Source organism: Coffea eugenioides, chromosome 5 (assembly GCF_003713205.1).
Source record: "Coffea eugenioides isolate CCC68of chromosome 5, Ceug_1.0, whole genome shotgun sequence".
In the NCBI taxonomy this organism is placed as follows: Eukaryota; Viridiplantae; Streptophyta; class Magnoliopsida; order Gentianales; family Rubiaceae; genus Coffea; species Coffea eugenioides.
Genome location: NC_040039.1, coordinates 35,774,972 through 35,792,680, shown reverse-complemented (window position 1 = coordinate 35,792,680; position 17,709 = coordinate 35,774,972). Strand labels below are relative to the sequence as shown.

At 34.2% G+C, this 17,709-nt stretch overlaps 1 protein-coding gene across 1 annotated transcript in view; it reads right to left on the bottom strand.

The window, feature by feature from the left end:
• Positions 1–2,615: 2,615 nt before the first annotated feature.
• LOC113770918 (putative receptor-like protein kinase At4g00960) overlaps positions 2,616–17,709 on the bottom strand; it is a 36,351-nt gene continuing 21,257 nt past the window's right edge. Inside the window, exons 3-8 of the mRNA XM_027315544.1 lie at positions 12,470–12,594; positions 12,217–12,382; positions 4,992–5,036; positions 4,564–4,801; positions 4,288–4,438; positions 2,616–2,956 (exon numbers count right to left, since the gene is read on the bottom strand). Coding sequence (XP_027171345.1) covers positions 2,624–2,956; positions 4,288–4,438; positions 4,564–4,801; positions 4,992–5,036; positions 12,217–12,382; positions 12,470–12,594 — 1,058 coding nt within the window. The 3' untranslated portion in view covers positions 2,616–2,623. The remainder of the gene's footprint in view (positions 2,957–4,287; positions 4,439–4,563; positions 4,802–4,991; positions 5,037–12,216; positions 12,383–12,469; positions 12,595–17,709) is intronic.

The following is a 17,709-nucleotide window of genomic DNA, read 5'->3' as shown; positions in this document are numbered from 1 at the left end:
GTGAAATAACAAGAGAGCTAGCAATTTTTACAAATTTATGTGTTGAGAAAAAAAATATAGCTACTTTTTGAATGGATTTGTATGGTGAGAGCAAATTGGACAACAATGAGAAGAAAAATAAAGGTAAAGTTGAATCTTGTTGATTGGTTTTTATTTACATGTGAGAGATGAAATGAGTTTTTTTATTATTTTTAATCAATCTTCTTAGTGTAGACAAAGTGATAAAAAAAAGAATAAAATTATTTAAATATGTTAAAAAAAACTAAAATCTTGTTGAAGAGTAGTGAACCAATATTCTCTAATTACGGGGGTAATATGTCAAATTCGCACCAGAGTTTGCAAAATCTTCGAGCATGATAAAACTAAGATTCAATCTCGATTAGATTATACTACAACCCACACCACCCCATCACTAATCTCAATATTAGAAATTCATTTGATCAGCAGTCTTACCCTTCAATTGTCAAATATAAAGGGCTGATACTAAATCCTAGAGATGGCAAAATGGGCGGAAAAGGCGAGATTTGCTTGGGTTTAAAAAGGAATTGAATAATATGGTTTTGGATCCAACCTTAACCATATGTATTTTAGAGCTAATTTGGGTGGTATTATCTAGAGATAGGTTTAGATTTGATCCCATCCAATACTCAAATTTGTTTTCTGCATTATTTTTCCTTTAATTCTTCTTTTTAGTTCTTTATATAACTTTTAATATCTTTAATTTATTAAATTTCTTTTGGTCTTATTGTGAATTTATATTTTCCTGAATTATTTTTTTCCTCAAATTTTCTTTTATTTGTTTTCTATGCATATATATATATATACATATATATATATATAATATATTTGATTTCCAATGTTGCTAAATTTTAGTTGGGGGAAAAATAAGTTCTATAAAAACATAAAAGACTTGTACTTATGATTACAAAGAAATGGCTTCAAAAGGATTTTGGAGAACTAATTTCCAAGTTCAATTACGCATGCAACAACTCACTATCATCATCAACCATCAATAGCTTTTTTTTTAATTGACAATCCCCGTACACGGGGTTGGGATGCTAGCCCAGCATTATATTAATAAACATAAAAGTTACAAAGTTCAAGTATGGAAAAAGCCTAGGGAAAAAAACTAATACCACTGACACACTGAACATGAAAAAACGGAAATTCACCACTATCTAACATCAAAGAAGCTTAAACCGAAGATGGAAGGTCCGGAATATTAGTGCGGAAAAATCCTCCTCTTGAGTCTTGACCTTGCAAACCTGCTAATTTATCTGCTGTTGAATTAGCTTCCCTAAAAGTATGTCGAATTGAAGAGTTAAGGAAATACATTAGTGAGCCTCCGAATAGCTACTTGTATTACTAAGAGCAATAGCTCCTCCCAATAAGAATGCATCAATTCATTCTTCTTTTTTTTTTTTTTGAATTTGGTGCTTCATGCATAAAAGAATAAACCTTGTCAGAGGACTAAAAGTAACAACCCTGAATTACTACAGATTCAAAATGGCTCAAATTACAAAGAGGGTCACTAATATAATATAACTACCACGAAATAAAATTTTTGATAAGATGTTTGTGGCCCAATGGGTATCCAAGCATTCCCCAAGAATTCTCATTAATTGATGGATACAAATGGGATTGGTCCCATCTCAAATCCAATTTCAAAACTAGAAAACTTATTCCGTCCAAAGTCTCTTTCGCCATGGATAATCCATTAGAACTTGAGGTAAATTGCTATCTTTGCTAAATCCTAACTTGAGGTTCAACAGATCAAGTTATGGAGATTACATCACTAAGGAATTCGCAAATCCAGACTGGAAGTGAGCTTGGAACCACAAAACATAGTTGATGTCACAGGATTAATCATTGCTTGTTTGTGACTTAAAACCATAACTTTTATGATTTAAAATCAGCTTATTGCTATTTTCACCTATTTAATGTCACAAAAAGTAAGTTATTTATGACTTATACTAATTTGACAAGTCACGAGAATGCTAAATTTCTTGTAGTGTCAACAATTTGGGACCACAAAACATAGTTGATGTCATTGGAGGAATCATTGCTTGTTTGTAGGCATTGACAAACTTAAACCATGGTCGGTACCGAAGAGGAATCATTGCTTGCATTATTTGGTACTTGAGGAGGAAACATTGCTTGTTTTAGACATTTGACTCGTGGTCAAGACTTCTGCTATCCCGCACTACTTCAGATAATTCCATCACAGTTTATTGTTTAAGTTTAGATCAAAGTATTATCTTAAACAAGGACCCTATGATTCTTGCTTTGATACTATGATAAAGAAGACAACAAATAGGGAAAATATAATTGACAGACTCAGGAAGCCAACTTTGCTATATGCATAAATGATAATAGGTCAAGACATGCTGTCTATTTATTAAAAAAGGAAATCTAAAGGGCGACAACAACTTGCATTTTTCTTTCAAGCACATCCTTATACCCTTTAAGGTGCAAGAAGTCAACCAGTGTGAAGAAGCAAATTTTCAACACTAGTGGAGAAATTTAGATACTTTCCTGGTAAACGAGTCATGCTACAAACAACACAATGTGGTGCTGGTGATGCACTCGATATTTCCTTCCAGAATTGGCCCTATTTCTTCCTTCATCTGGGATATGGTTCAGTAATTGATGCCCCATTTACAGAGCTCGGAGCTGAAATTCTTTCGGTATTAGATTGCTCAACTTCCAGCTCCTCCACCCTGCCCTCCGATCCTTGGCTCCGGAAAACTGCCGGGCAATGTGGAGTAGGTAGGGTAACAGAACTATTATTGAGCATTTGGACCACGGAAGCCATTGTAGGTCTTTTGCTGACATCTTCTTCAACACATACTAAACCTACTTGGACACATTGAATGACTTCATTTTTGATATAAGAATCTCCAATACTTGAATCCAAAAGAGCTAAAGGATCGCCGCTTCTCCAATGCTTCCAAGCCTTTTTAAAATAATCCCACGCATAAGGAGTTCAGACTTAAAAACTGCAATTTGCTCGAGCATAGCTAGTTTTACAAGTGATATCCAACTTTACATATTAGTTTGTCCTATGAATAATGTCACCTTTCCAATAGGCATTAGTCAATACTCTATATTCCCGGATTAACCTTGCTAAAGATTTCGAATCACAACCTTCCTTTCCATCCTTTTCTATGGACTGTCATTTTTAGTGTAGTGTACCTTATTAAAGAAGTAAATAGTCTTCATTTGAAGGGTTAATTAGAATTAATCCCCCTAAGATACAAACCAATTCTTACGTTATCTCCTAAAGTATTTTTTGTGTCACTTAACCTTTGAAAAACAAAAATACTCCTCTATTGCATTTAGGTTTAATGTTTTTTTTCTTTTCACTTCTTTTTTCTCAATTAAACTTAACCTATAATTCAATTTGAATCAATCTAATTCATAGTGGCAACATATCAACGGAGAGAAGTACATTTATTAAAGCATATAGTAATATTTGTTTAATTTTTAAAATTAGTAAAGAAAAGAATCTAATAAGAAAAAATCCATAAGAGAAAAAGGAATAAAATAATGTCCAAATAATCAGCATGTGAACGTGATTGTCAATTTGTCTAATTATGAGGATATAGATTTAAAATTTTTCCTTTTGATTTCTTAGATTGAAAATGGATGAAATTAATTAGAATGTAACTGATTGGTAATTGAATAATTATATACATATACATATATATATATATATATATAAAGTCATAATAAAACATGTATTCAATTACGATTCTACTTTTTGACAAATACAAAATTTTTTTTACGGAGGAATTCTTGACTTTTCTCAAAAATAAGAATTTGAAAAAAGAAAGTGAAGTTGACAGAAAAAACAAGAGAGAAGAAAAAAATCAACATAATAAGAGTATAGTTTTGTTTGGTAGGGAGGTTAACTGATATACAGGTTAGGAGATAACCTAAGAATTAGGTATACGTTAGAGAGATATATCGCGAGTGCAACATACAAATGACACAACGAGTGGCAAATATGACAAGTCCCAATGGAGATCTAGAGATCTACATGGAACACAAACAGATATATATGTATTTACTTAGGGCAGGTAGCTCATGAACTACTGTTCCAATTTGGTCTCGTGCATGCAGAAAAGCAGTTGCAGCTTTAGGTAATCTTTAGAGTAACAAACAAACAAAGAAGTTGAAATTTAGGCGTGCAAATTTCAGTTTAGGGTCAAATCCTCCACTCCAATTGTCCAAAACCACAGAAAACAAGTAAAACTCAGCAGAGATTTTGTAATCTGTACTTACATAGCTTAGAAGGCCTTCAGAATCTTCAGATACGTAGAAGCTACTGTTCTTCTTGCCTGTGATAATTTCCAAAATTACAACCCCAAAACTGAATACATCTGACTTTACCGAGAACTGGCCACACCTTGTGTATTCGGGAGCCATGTAACCACTACAAGCCACAAAGATTGTTATAATTGGTATTAAGGCATCACTAATGAGGCAATGAAATGTGTTTTCCATGAAAGATACAATGTCATATTATGTGAGAAACGATGGCATGGGAGCATAACTTACAATGTCCCAGCAATTCTATTTGTGTTTCCTACAGATTGATCAACTCCACAAATCTTTGCCATGCCAAAATCTGCTATCTTTGGACTCATATTTCCATCCAACAATATATTGCTTGCTTTGAGATCGCGATGAATAATTCTAAGACGAGAATCCTCATGCAGATAGAGGAGTCCTCTTGCTATACCTCCAATGATCTTGTAACGTCTTGACCAGTTCAGTGATCGTTTCTGTTCTGAATCTTTACTATCTTAAACACAATATTCTTTGTTAGAACTGAAAAATACTAAATCAATGGTTTCTCACAATCAAACACCTGTCAAGAGCCAATTTGTTACCTGTCATTTGCTAAGATGGTGGACTTAAGTAACATAGAAGAAGGTCAAACAAAAACCAAACACTAGAACGAGCAATTCTAGACTAAAACTCACCAAAGAGGAAGTAGTCAAGGCTTCTATTGGGAACAAATTCATATATGAGTATTGACAAGGGTTTATTTTACGTATTTTTAGTGTGTTTTATTAGTTAATTTTGGTTTGATTATTTAGTTTTATAACTAAAATAACTAAGGTTTTGGTAAAAAACTACATTTTATGTTAAAGTGGCTAAACATTGCATTTTATGGATTTTTATGGTAAAAACTTCATATTTTGTAGGTTTCATGATTCAATCATCAAATGAAGTGCATTGAGAAGATATTTGGATGATTGAAGATGGATTAAAGTGGGGAAAATAAAATATGAAGTGTAAAAGGAAGAAATGCAATTTGAGGACAAAAATCAAGAAAAGTCAGCTTTGACAACTCAGACATATTTTCGTATTTTGACTATATCAGGAGCTACAATGATCGGATCAAGGTGATCTTGGTACCATTTTGAAGCTAAGAGATATATCTACATTTGGTATGAAGACATCAAAGTCCAATTCATCCGTTTTCATAGTCCAAAAGTTGAAATACCGAAATTCAACTCAGCTGTCCAAAGTGGAAAACAGAGTTCCGACCAGTGTTTAGTATTTTGATCATATCTCAGTCTAAAAAGCTCCGATTTGGATGATTCTTGAAGCATTGGAAAGCTAACTCAAATATCTACAACTTTGGTGTTTTGCACAAAAGCCAGTTCGGCCTGCATCATGGAGAAAATCGCAGTTGAAGTAAGGACAAAGTGAAAACGCGAGTGCACAAAACGCGAGTTGTAGACGCGTTTTGTAAAGGCGCGTTTTCTGGCCGAAATTCTGCAATTTGCTCAGTCAATTCTCTTGTGTTCATACCACTTTCCAGCTATAAGTTGCAAGAGAATTCGGTGCACATGCTTCAGAAGACAAAAGGGCAGACAAGGTGGCTTATTTTCAAGTCAAAAACATTTGTTATTGACTATCCTAACAAAGTTGAGATTTGGGAATCAAAATGTGGAAATTGACTTGGAAAAATGGAGCTCTTAAGCAGTTTATATGCAGAGACATTTTGGGTGGTCTGAGAAGGGGGAAATATACGGGAGAAGCTTGAAGAGTGCAGAAATGTAGTTCTTCCTTTTCCTTAGTGTAGGATAGTGTAGTAAGTGTAGTTCATCCATTCTTGTATAATGGCTAGATTAGGATGAAAATGGAGATGAAGAAAGAGAAGTTGAAGCTCAAGTGACATGGGTTATCTCTTCTCCAACTCTTTATCTTTTGTATTGGATTCTTAAATATAGTTAATATGCAAGTTCTGGAATTTATGTTATTTATGTGTCTCTAAAGTTTCTGCCTTGGGTTTGGTTGAACTTTCTATAATTGTTAGTATTTATTATTTGATTATTTGATTGCTATGATTTGAGCAAGTTATTTAGTACTTTAGCTCTTTAAATCATGATTAATCTGGTACCATTAATTGTGATTATCTAAGGTGTTATTTCTGCAATGAAAATTGAGATTTAACATTAGTTCAAGAAGTGCTAAACATAGGGAGTACACTCACGAAAGTAGAGGTGCACCTATGTGGTTTTTAGTGATTCATTTCATGTAATTTCACTGAAGAAATGAACTTGTAGCTAATTTCATAACCATGAGAATAGGTATGGATAGTTATAAGTATAATTGATTCACTACGAAAGTAGGATTCAAATGCATAAGGAAATTACACCATAATTAGCCTAGATGTAGTATTAATGATCCAATATAGCACTTGCATGAGTAGTTAGGGATACCACAACCTAAGGAGCTTTTATTTGTTAATTTTGTATAATTTCAGTAGGTTAAATTTGTTATGAATTCATTGATAGTCTAAATAATAGAGAAGCTTTAGTAATACCGTAATTGTTCACTCTTCCTTGTGGGATCGACCCGATATATACCCTAAACTACTAGTTGATCTGTATACTTGCAGTGAACGGGTGTAATTCGGTATTTTTTAGCTTGCACGTATGTAAAATACCCGTCAAGTTTTTGGCGCCGTTGCCGGGGAAGATTTGGCAATATCGGTGTGAAGAGCAACTTTATTAGTTTAGACATAATATTAGTTATAGTGTGAATGTTATTTTCTGTTATTTTTGTGTTTTATTTGTGTATGTGTTTCATTACCTATTTTTCTTACTAATTTTGCTTTTGAGGTTGTTTAAAAGCAATTTTAGGTGATGAGAAGAGTAGGACAATTTGGAGGACAATGCTTGAGAAATGGAAGATTGGTAATGGATGGTTATCAAGTGCAAAGCTCCTTCAACAGAGGTAACCAAGAAATTACTGAAGGTATGTCTTTTGAAGATGGTATGCTACAAGTTCAAATGGACAAAATTGTGCAGGAAATTGAACAAAGGAGGAATGCAAATGTTTTTAATTCTTATCATGTGATTTGTGACTTGTGTGGAGATTATCATGCTACTAATACATGTATACAAGTACAAAATGTGGATTATTATGATGAATTAGAGCATTACAATCCTTGTTTTGATCAATATAGTGCTAATTGGAACAATTCTCCTGTGTATGGTTGGGATAATCAATGTACTTATAATAATTCCTCATATTTTTATGATTACCAACCTGAATGTGTCCAATATGAATCAAAACCATCTTGGGAGTTGGCAATTGAAATGGTAGCTAATGATTCTAAGCCATCTTGGGAGTTAGCTTTAGAAAAATTAGCTAATGCAACTTCCAACCGTTTTGATAGGGTTGAAGAAAGAATAGATGAACTGACTTCTCACTTTAGTAGAATACAAGAGAAATTGAATGCATTGTGTGAAGTTATTTCCTCTAAAAATTTGCAAAATGATCCTAGCATGAATGGTAGGAATGTTGTATGTGAAAACGGATTATATTTGGATGAAAATGATGAATTTCAATTGTGTTTTAATGAGCAAATATCCATTTCACATGATAATATCTTTGGAACTAACTTTGAGCCTCAAGAGGTGAGTTTTAATGACTCATTTTTCACCCCTCTTGAGGAGTGCAGTGAAAGTATATGTTTTAAAGGTATTGCTGTCCAAGATACTCCCATGACATTTTCTTTGGTGAATTCTCAAGTGGTGCATATTCAAGGTAATATTTATGAAACACTTGGGATAGGTAAGTCAATTCCATTTCTCACATCATTAGAACATGTGGCTTTCGCGATAAAGCCACCTTTTAATGATCCACCACGGCCTAAAATGGTGGATTATTCGTTAACTAAGCCTCCTTGAAAAATAAGGTGAAATAGTCAAGCTATTGACTTTAAAGAAGCGCTTATTGGGAGGCAACCCAATGTTTGTTTAAGTTCATGTTACTTTGGAGTGATTTTATGTTTAAAGTATGAGTTTGAGTTATTTTTTTATTTTTCATTTGTAGGTTTTGGAAATGAAAGCAAAAGTGACCAAATGAGGTGAAAAAGGCGAAGTTTGATCAAGGAACTCAACCCCTCGATTTGAGTAATTGTTGTTTTTGATTCGTTACAAGGGGTTAAAATGCATATTTTGATCATTTTACATGTGCATGTATTGAGTATTTTAGCAAAGGAATGATCTATGATGCATTTTGAGTAATTAGGGTACCTTTTGTAATTTTGCAAAAGTTGAATTTCTGCTAAAATTTGCAGCAGAAAACGTGTTTTTCAAAGAAAACGCACCACAAAGTCGCGTATTCAGCTAATCGCGTTTTCAATTCTGCGCCTGCAGAAAAGAAAACGCGCCTTAAAAATGCGACTATAAGGCGCGTTTTTAAGCATACTCGCGTTTTCCAGCCTGATCAAAAATTGAAAACGCGACTTTAAATACGCGACTCCAAGTCGCGTTTTATAACACAGTCGCGTTTTCGATCCTGCAAGATATGTGAAGAAACGCGACTTCACAAAACGCGGCTTGGTGGCGCGTTTTGATGAGTCGCGTTTTCGGAAAAAAAAAATGCAGATTCCTTGATTCTCTTTTTTCTTCTTTTCCTCATATATATTTTCTTGTACCTTGAGTTGCTTATTGTGTATTTTTTTTAGGTACATCACGAAAACAAAGGATTGAAGTTACGGATCATCATTTTGTTTATTAAACCTTTGTTTTCACTTTTGTTTCTCATTTTCCATTTTTAGGTTTACATCACTAATGGTTATCCAATGGAACTCATGAAGCGTTGGAGATAAACGGACAATGGATTTTGAAGCTTCATATTCAATCACATCATAGGGGAGTATTACTTTCTTTATCTTGATTTTCCTTTTTACACATTGAGGACAATGTGTATGTTAAGTGTGGGGGGAGAATTGAGATTATATATATTGTATGTGATTAAATTATTAGTTGCAAATATTGGACTTGTGTTAAAATTCAAAATTTTTCTAAAATCTTGTCCAAAATTGCAAACTTGCCCCAAAAAGTTTCATATTTTTTCGATTTTATCCAAGGGGTAACAAGTTCCATACCATTAGTAGTTCAAATTCCTTCTACATTTGAGATAAATATATATGATTTGGAAACTTCTTTTCTCATTTAACTTGGAAATGACTATTATGTGATTATAATTTTTGCATTTGTAGGAAAGTATATCGTGTAAAGTGGAGAAAATTATACCTATATTTTTTTGCATATTTGATGAAATTTCTTTTCTTTATTGGATTTTATAAGTTAAGTGATAAATATGGTCAATAAGTGCAATACTTTTCTCATGATTATTCTTTTGAGGAATTTATTATTATCTATGCTGTAAAAAGAAAAAAAAAGTGGAAAGAAAAAAAAAAGAAAAAAAGATTTATTCTACTCCAATGATTCTCGTACTTAGTAACCGGGAGTCTTCATCTACAAATGTCGACTTTCGCGTAAAACGGTACTTGAATTAAGAGTATGCAAAGCAACTTGAGTATGTGAAGTGTTGAGTAACCGGTGATCTTCATCTAAAAATGTCGATTCTCGCGTCAAAAGACACTTTCACAACTTAAGTAATATTTAGCTACGTTATATGAATAAATATCTGTTTAAGTAGAATAAAAAGATGATCATGAGTTTAGAAAGCATTTTATTGACCATATGAGTTACTTACTTGTAAGATTGGGTAAGGATGAGTAATTGATTTGAATTTGTTATAATGACGGTATAATTGGCTCTCCTTTACTTGATATTATGAGTACTTGAACTTAATTGAATAATTACATAATGGTTATTTACTTTGTTTTGAGAAAATGAAGTTGAAATGCTACATATGTTTATTTTCAAATTTTGGATCATTGTTGGTTTGTATTTTTATTGCTTGAGGACAAGCAATGGTTCAAGTGTGGGGGTATTTGACAAGGGTTTATTTTACGTATTTTTAGTGTGTTTTATTAGTTAATTTTGGTTTGATTATTTAGTTTTATAACTAAAATAACTAAGGTTTTGGTAAAAAACTACATTTTATGTTAAAGTGGCTAAACATTGCATTTTATGGATTTTTATGGTAAAAACTTCATATTTTGTAGGTTTCATGATTCAATCATCAAATGAAGTGCATTGAGAAGATATTTGGATGATTGAAGATGGATTAAAGTGGGGAAAATAAAATATGAAGTGTAAAAGGAAGAAATGCAATTTGAGGACAAAAATCAAGAAAAGTCAGCTTTGACAACTCAGACATATTTTCGTATTTTGACTATATCAGGAGCTACAATGATCGGATCAAGGTGATCTTGGTACCATTTTGAAGCTAAGAGATATATCTACATTTGGTATGAAGACATCAAAGTCCAATTCATCCGTTTTCATAGTCCAAAAGTTGAAATACCGAAATTCAACTCAGCTGTCCAAAGTGGAAAACAGAGTTCCGACCAGTGTTTAGTATTTTGATCATATCTCAGTCTACAAAGCTCCGATTTGGATGATTCTTGAAGAATTGGAAAGCTAACTCAAATATCTACAACTTTGGTGTTTTGCACAAAAGCCAGTTCGGCCTGTATCATGGAGAAAATCGCAGTTGAAGTAAGGACAAAGTAAAAACGCGAGTGCACAAAACGCGAGTTGTAGACGCGTTTTGTAAAGGCGCGTTTTCTGGCCAAAATTCTGCAATTTGCTCAGTCAATTCTCTTGTGTTCATACCACTTTCCAGCTATAAGTTGCAAGAGAATTCGGTGTACATGCTTCAGAAGACAAAAGGGCAGACAAGGTGGCTTATTTTCAAGTCAAAAACATTTGTTATTGACTATCCTAACAAAGTTGAGATTTGGGAATCAAAATGTGGAAATTGACTTGGAAAAATGGAGCTCTTAAGCAGTTTATATGCAGAGACATTTTGGGTGGTCTGAGAAGGGGGAAATATACGGGAGAAGCTTGAAGAGTGCAGAAATGTAGTTCTTCCTTTTCCTTAGTGTAGGATAGTGTAGTAAGTGTAGTTCATCCATTCTTGTATAATGGCTAGATTAGGATGAAAATGGAGATGAAGAAAGAGAAGTTGAAGCTCAAGTGACATGGGTTATCTCTTCTCCAACTCTTTATCTTTTGTATTGGATTCTTAAATATAGTTAATATGCAAGTTCTGGAATTTATGTTATTTATGTGTCTTTAAAGTTTATGCCTTGGGTTTGGTTGAACTTTCTATAATTGTTAGTATTTATTATTTGATTATTTGATTGCTATGATTTGAGCAAGTTATTTAGTACTTTAGCTCTTTAAATCATGATTAATCTGGTACCATTAATTGTGATTATCTAAGGTGTTATTTCTGCAATGAAAATTGAGATTTAACATTAGTTCAAGAAGTGCTAAACATAGGGAGTATACTCACGAAAGTAGAGGTGCACCTATGTGGTTTTTAGTGGTTCATTTCATGTAATTTCACTGAAGAAATGAACTTGTAGCTAATTTCATAACCATGAGAATAGGTATGGATTAGTTATAAGTATAATTGATTCACTACGAAAGTAGGATTCAAATGCATAAGGAAATTACACCATAATTAGCCTAGATGTAGTATTCAATGATCCAATTATAGCACTTGCATGAGTAGTTAGGGATACCACAACTTAAGGAGCTTTTATTTGTTAATTTCTTGTATAATTTCAGTAGGTTAAATTTGTTATAATTCATTGATAGTCTAAATAATAGAGAAGCTTTAGTAATACCGGTAATTGTTCACTCTTCCCTGTGGGATCGACCCGATATATACCCTAAACTACTAGTTGATCTGTATACTTGCAGTGAACGGGTGTAATTCGGTATTTTTTAGCTTGCACGTATGTAAAATACCCGTCAAGTATCTTTTCTTCTCCTTCCAAGCAAAATCCCAATAGTCGAAATAGATTTCTGTGTTGAAGCTTTGCGACTACTACAATTTCATTTTTAAATTCTTCTGCACCTTGCCCTGAGCTTCTTGATAGCCTCTTTACTGCTACCTCTTGTCCATTAGCAAGTACACCCTGAAGATATATGCATAGTAAGATGTGATTGAAAATTTGAAAGTTTAGATATTAAAATTCAGAATCACTTATATTTCATATAGGGACCTTGTATACACGACCAAATCCACCTTCGCCGATTTTGTTATCCACAGAGAAGTTATTTGTGGCAATTTGAGTTTCAGTTAAGCTATACTGTAAGGATTCGGCTGTTAAGATTTCAGCAACTCCATCTACACCAGGGATAAGCAACTTCACTCAATTTATTAGTTCAAAAATCTCTGAGGTTTCCTGTAATTGCAATCAATAAACTTTACCAGTTGCCCCCTGCTGTGCCATAGCAGCATATCTCTTCCCTGATCTTCTTTTCAGGAAGACTAAAGTCATGATAAATAGCACAAAAGCAACCCCCATTAGTGGGACAGCAATTGGTAAAGCTCCTCGTAGGGGTCTTCGGCCTTTGCCTGGATTAAAGGAAGTTTAATTTACTTCAAAAGTCAGCTCATAGGAGATCAAGTTTGCTGAATTTTGGGTTAGTGTAACTCCGAGACAGCCCATTACATAGACGGATAGCTATGCAAGAACACATTATTTGAAAAAATATTCTTTCAGTATCCTTTAAAAGTTTTTCACCACCTTTTCATCTCACATACTCCATGTTGACGGTAAATAAAAAAAAAATTGACAATCAATTCTCAATCCTAGCATACTAATTGTTCTAGTTATGGATTAATAGAATTAAACTCCCCTGTGGCTTCAGTAATTTACAAACTTAGCTCTGTGTTTGTACCAAATTACAACTACGCTTGCAAATGAGGCTGTCCAGACCCAACCGTTGGATATAATCAAATGACAACAATGCCCTACTTTAAAAAGACTTGGAAAATAAAAACCAAAACAAATGGGATAGCATTTCTAGGCACAAGAATTGCTAGCAAAAAAAGCCGAAGATAATTAATTACTAAATTTAGAAAAGCGGGGTGGCAAATAAGCAAATAGGGAGCTGAGGAGATGAAGCTGCTTTCAGGTATTAGTATCAGTAGAAGGGGTTCCTCAATATCCCATCTGGTTTTTGCTGATGATACATTAGTTTTCTGTAAAGCAATTCCAGCTCAAGCTGAGGAGCTTACGAAGATTTTGGCAAAATATGAAAAAAGCTCAGGTCAGATGGTAAACTATGACAAATCTTCTGTTTTCTTCAGTAAGAATGTACCTGAGGTGGAGAAAGTAGAAGTGTGCAGGAAGTTGGGAAACATTCAAATTGTAAGCCAAGGAAAATATCTTGGCTCACCCATAGTCATCACAAGGTCAAAGGAACAACTATTTGGTTTCATCAGAAATAACTACTAGAGAAGAATGGAAAGCTGGAAGAACAAACTACTGAGCACTGCAGGGAAGGAAATACTTCTGAAAGCCATCACAATGACTCTACCTGCATATGCCATGTCCTGCTTCAAACTACCAAGAAGACTTTGTAAAGATATTAGTGCTATGATGGCTAGATTCTGGTGGGGAGAAGAATGTGGAAGAAGGAAGATGCATTGGTGCTCCTGGACTAAACTTACAAAGGACAAAAGTAGAGGGGGACTGGGGTTCAGGGACTTGCAGGATTTCAATAAAGCTCTACTTGGGAAGCAAATTTGGAGACTTGTGACATGCCCAAATCTACTGATAAGCAAGATCATGAAGGCTAAGTATTATCCAGACAGGTCAATATTCCAATGCAAGGTGAGCCAAACAGCTTCATGGATTTGGAAAAGTATGACCAGTGTTAGAGAAGAAGTGGGCAGGAGCATCTGGAAGAAAATTGGGGATGGCAAGAGTACCAACATTTGGGAAGACAGTTGGATCCCAAACAACAAAGAAGGGAAACCAACTACTGTTAAGCCCCAAAACTGCAACTTACATAAAGTGGAAGAGCTGATAACAAACTTCAGGTGGAATAGACACCTGATCTTCAAAACTTTCAATGGAAAAATCCTCAAAATTCCAATTAGTTTAGCAGGAAGGGCTGATTGCAGCTATTGGATAGCAAGCAATAATGGCTACTACTCTATCAAGTCAGCCTACAAGTTGTTGAGCAAGGGGGAGAATAGTTAGCAGCAAGAAATGAGAGGGCAAGGGGAAACAAGTATCAATGGACAAAAAGAAAAGGACTAGAAGAAGATGTGGAAAATGGACATCAAAGGCAAACTGAAGAATTTTATGTGGAAATGTCTGAACAAGGCTCTACCAGTGAATGAGCTAATATATTGCAGAACTAGAATGGGTGAGCCAATATGCCAAGTATGTGGCGAAGGAGAGGAGACAATAGAATACCTGTTTTTTTTCTGCAATCAAGCAAAGGAAGTATGGAGACTGGCTCCAGTGCAGTGGGATGGAATTGCTGACAATAGAGGGAACTTCAACAAATGGTGGAGTGGACTGATGGAAGCAACAAGCAGAACTGAAGGACATCAGCACCAAGCTTTTACTGTTAACATTCTCTGGCAAGTTTGGAAAGCCAGGAATGAGAAGGTTTTCAACAACAGATACTGTCATCCTTTTGACATTGTATAGAAAGCTCATCTAGAATGGCTAGAGTACACTGAAGTACACAGTAGAAATAAGCGAGAGAGCAGTCAGGAAACAACATCAAAGGCTGAAGAGGAACAATATGACAATGAAGACAGCAACATGATGATCATTGTAGTGGAGGTCAGCCAGCAAAAGGAAGGGAAACCTTTAGGCATTGGCATAGTGGCTAAACAAGGCAACAACATGCATGCTGCATGGGCCATAAAGGATAGAAGCACAGGGGATAGATTACTGGACTATGTTGCAGCGATCAAATTAACACTGTGCAAAATTAGAGAAAAGCCATGGCCAGTTGTTAAATTGTTAATTTCATCTACTCAGATGCTGCGAGTTTTGAGGACGAACAAGACACAAGATATAAGACTTTTTGCTCAGCTGGAAGACATTCACATGCTAAAAGCTTTGTTTGTGAACTGCTCTTTTAGCTTGGTAGGCAACCAGTGTAATCAGATAGGTAGAAGGTTAAGCGAATATGCTACTACATTATTGCAAGATGAGGAATATCTAAATCCTCAGTGTCAAACAACACTATTGTAAAACTCCTTATGGGCTGTTGCTCAAGTTGTATAGCTTGTTTTGATATCAATACAATTCCTAATGTTTCCGTAAAAAAAAAAAAAGAGAGCAAATAGGTGCTTCCCCGGGAAGCACAAGAAAGTACGTATCAGAATAGAACGAGATAAAACACAAAGAAGTGGAGAAGAAACATTAAAGATAAAGTAAAGGAAGATGCACCAATACTAAGAAGAAAGAAATACAAGATAACCAAACCAACAGTGTGGAAAGGTTAAATAAAATGACGAAAAAAATGAAGAAGAAGAAGAAAGCACCCTCTTCGTCTCAAAACTTATTTACTCCATTTCAGATCTATTACAACTGCCACCGCAATCATCATAACCACCTCCTCATTTTAACGTACCTACTCCTATTCAATTCCCTCGAGACTGGTATAACCAAGTCATTTTCTCCTTTCTACTTTTTCCTTGGCTTCATAAGCCTGCAGACATACATACATACACGCATCACGCGTACATACATACATATATGGTGTTACAGTTGTGGAATTTGAACGTATGTAATGGTAATGCTGGTAGATGAGATTTGGGCTTTTTTGTTTCCTTAGAAGGAAAGGTAATGCAGCTTTTGAAAGTGAAAATTGTTCAAAATATTTTTCACATTTTGTTTAATGAATTTTTTTGTTATTCACTTTTAAAATTATAACTTTACATCCTTTACAAAATCAAATCGGTAAAAATTTGGTCCCAACTTAAATTTTTTGATAGTTTCTTATTCTGAATCAATTACATGATCCACACATGATCATTTTTTTGGGCAAAAAAGTGAGACCCATCTGTAATTAAATAATCGACTCGATATATATCCATTTTTGTCTTTAAAAATATAGGATTTGATTCAAACTATATTCATTTTTTTTCTAAAAAATGAGATTTGACCCAATTTGTATTTGTTTTGCCATTAAAATAATAAAATTTGACCCTTTTGTGCATAAAAAAATTATTGCATGTTAGTCATGGAGTGATTTCAAGCTAAAAAATGCTCAAAAATTGAGGTTAAAACCAAATTGTACTACACAAAATTAAGATTTTAAACGTAAATGATGAAAAAATTCATTTGATAAAATATAATAATCATTTTAAATGACTCTATTTTTGAAAACTTAATGTACGGCAGAGTTTAACAGTCTAAAATTGTGCTCTAAACGACTAGAGCCCAATCAATGCGCAGATTGGTTGTGTAAAGTAAAGTTGGCTGCTTAATGGAGGTTGGATGCAGGAGCCCTATTGTGACTAGTGAGGTAAAGGTTAAAGGCAAATGTTTGCTATAAAGGAATGAGGAAAAGAAGAGGTTACCGCTGCCCACTTAGTTTGAAACATTAACTGGGAGTCTAGGACAATGACATACGTTGGTGGGCATTTTGGAACATTTAGCTTGTCTTTTTGTTGACCAGTCAAAGTATAAGGTGTCAGTCGAGACTCGAGGTTTTTTTTTTTTTGTTTTTTTTTTAAGACTCGAGGTTAACCAATGCAAAGGAGCTCATATCCCTTTTGGTCGTAGCATTATCAGGGACCCGGTACCTCCATGGTTATAAGCACCGTTTTTAAATTTGGACCAGACCGACCGATCAAATCGAAAATCGACCAGTTATTCAGTTCGAGTCATCTTTAGAAATTGCTTGTGAAAAATTGGATTTGACTGAAAAACTAGTAAAACCAAAACCAGTAAAACCCGGTTTTGTACTTCCATTTTTGCTGTATTTTTTCCTGCTGCTGATTTCTTTTTCTTTTTCCCAAAATTTTCTTCATCTTTAAAGCCTTAATTGATCCCTCCAACAATTTGGTAATATGTATTGGAAATCACAAGCAAAAAGTTCTAAGAGAAAATAGATCTATGAATATATCTTCATTATCAACTTCTAAAGTCTGGATCTAAATGAAAAGAAGAAAGAAAGAATTTAACGAAAGAATGAAAATAAAGGAAGAGAGAAGGAATCTTGCCTTTTTGAAGAAAAGAAACAAAAAAGGAAATCACAAAATGAAAGGAAAAAAAAAAGAATGCAGAGAATGAAACCCACCGGTAATTTGGTGATGATGCATGATGCTAGTGATTTGATGATGTCGTTTTTTTTCTTTTACCTTTTTAATTTGGTGAGTTTCTGTTTTCTAATAGCATTGGTTGAAGTTGACCGGAAAAAGAGAAAAAAAAAAAAGAAAAAGGGAAAACACTGGTTGAAGGTTGAAGAGGAGGAGGAG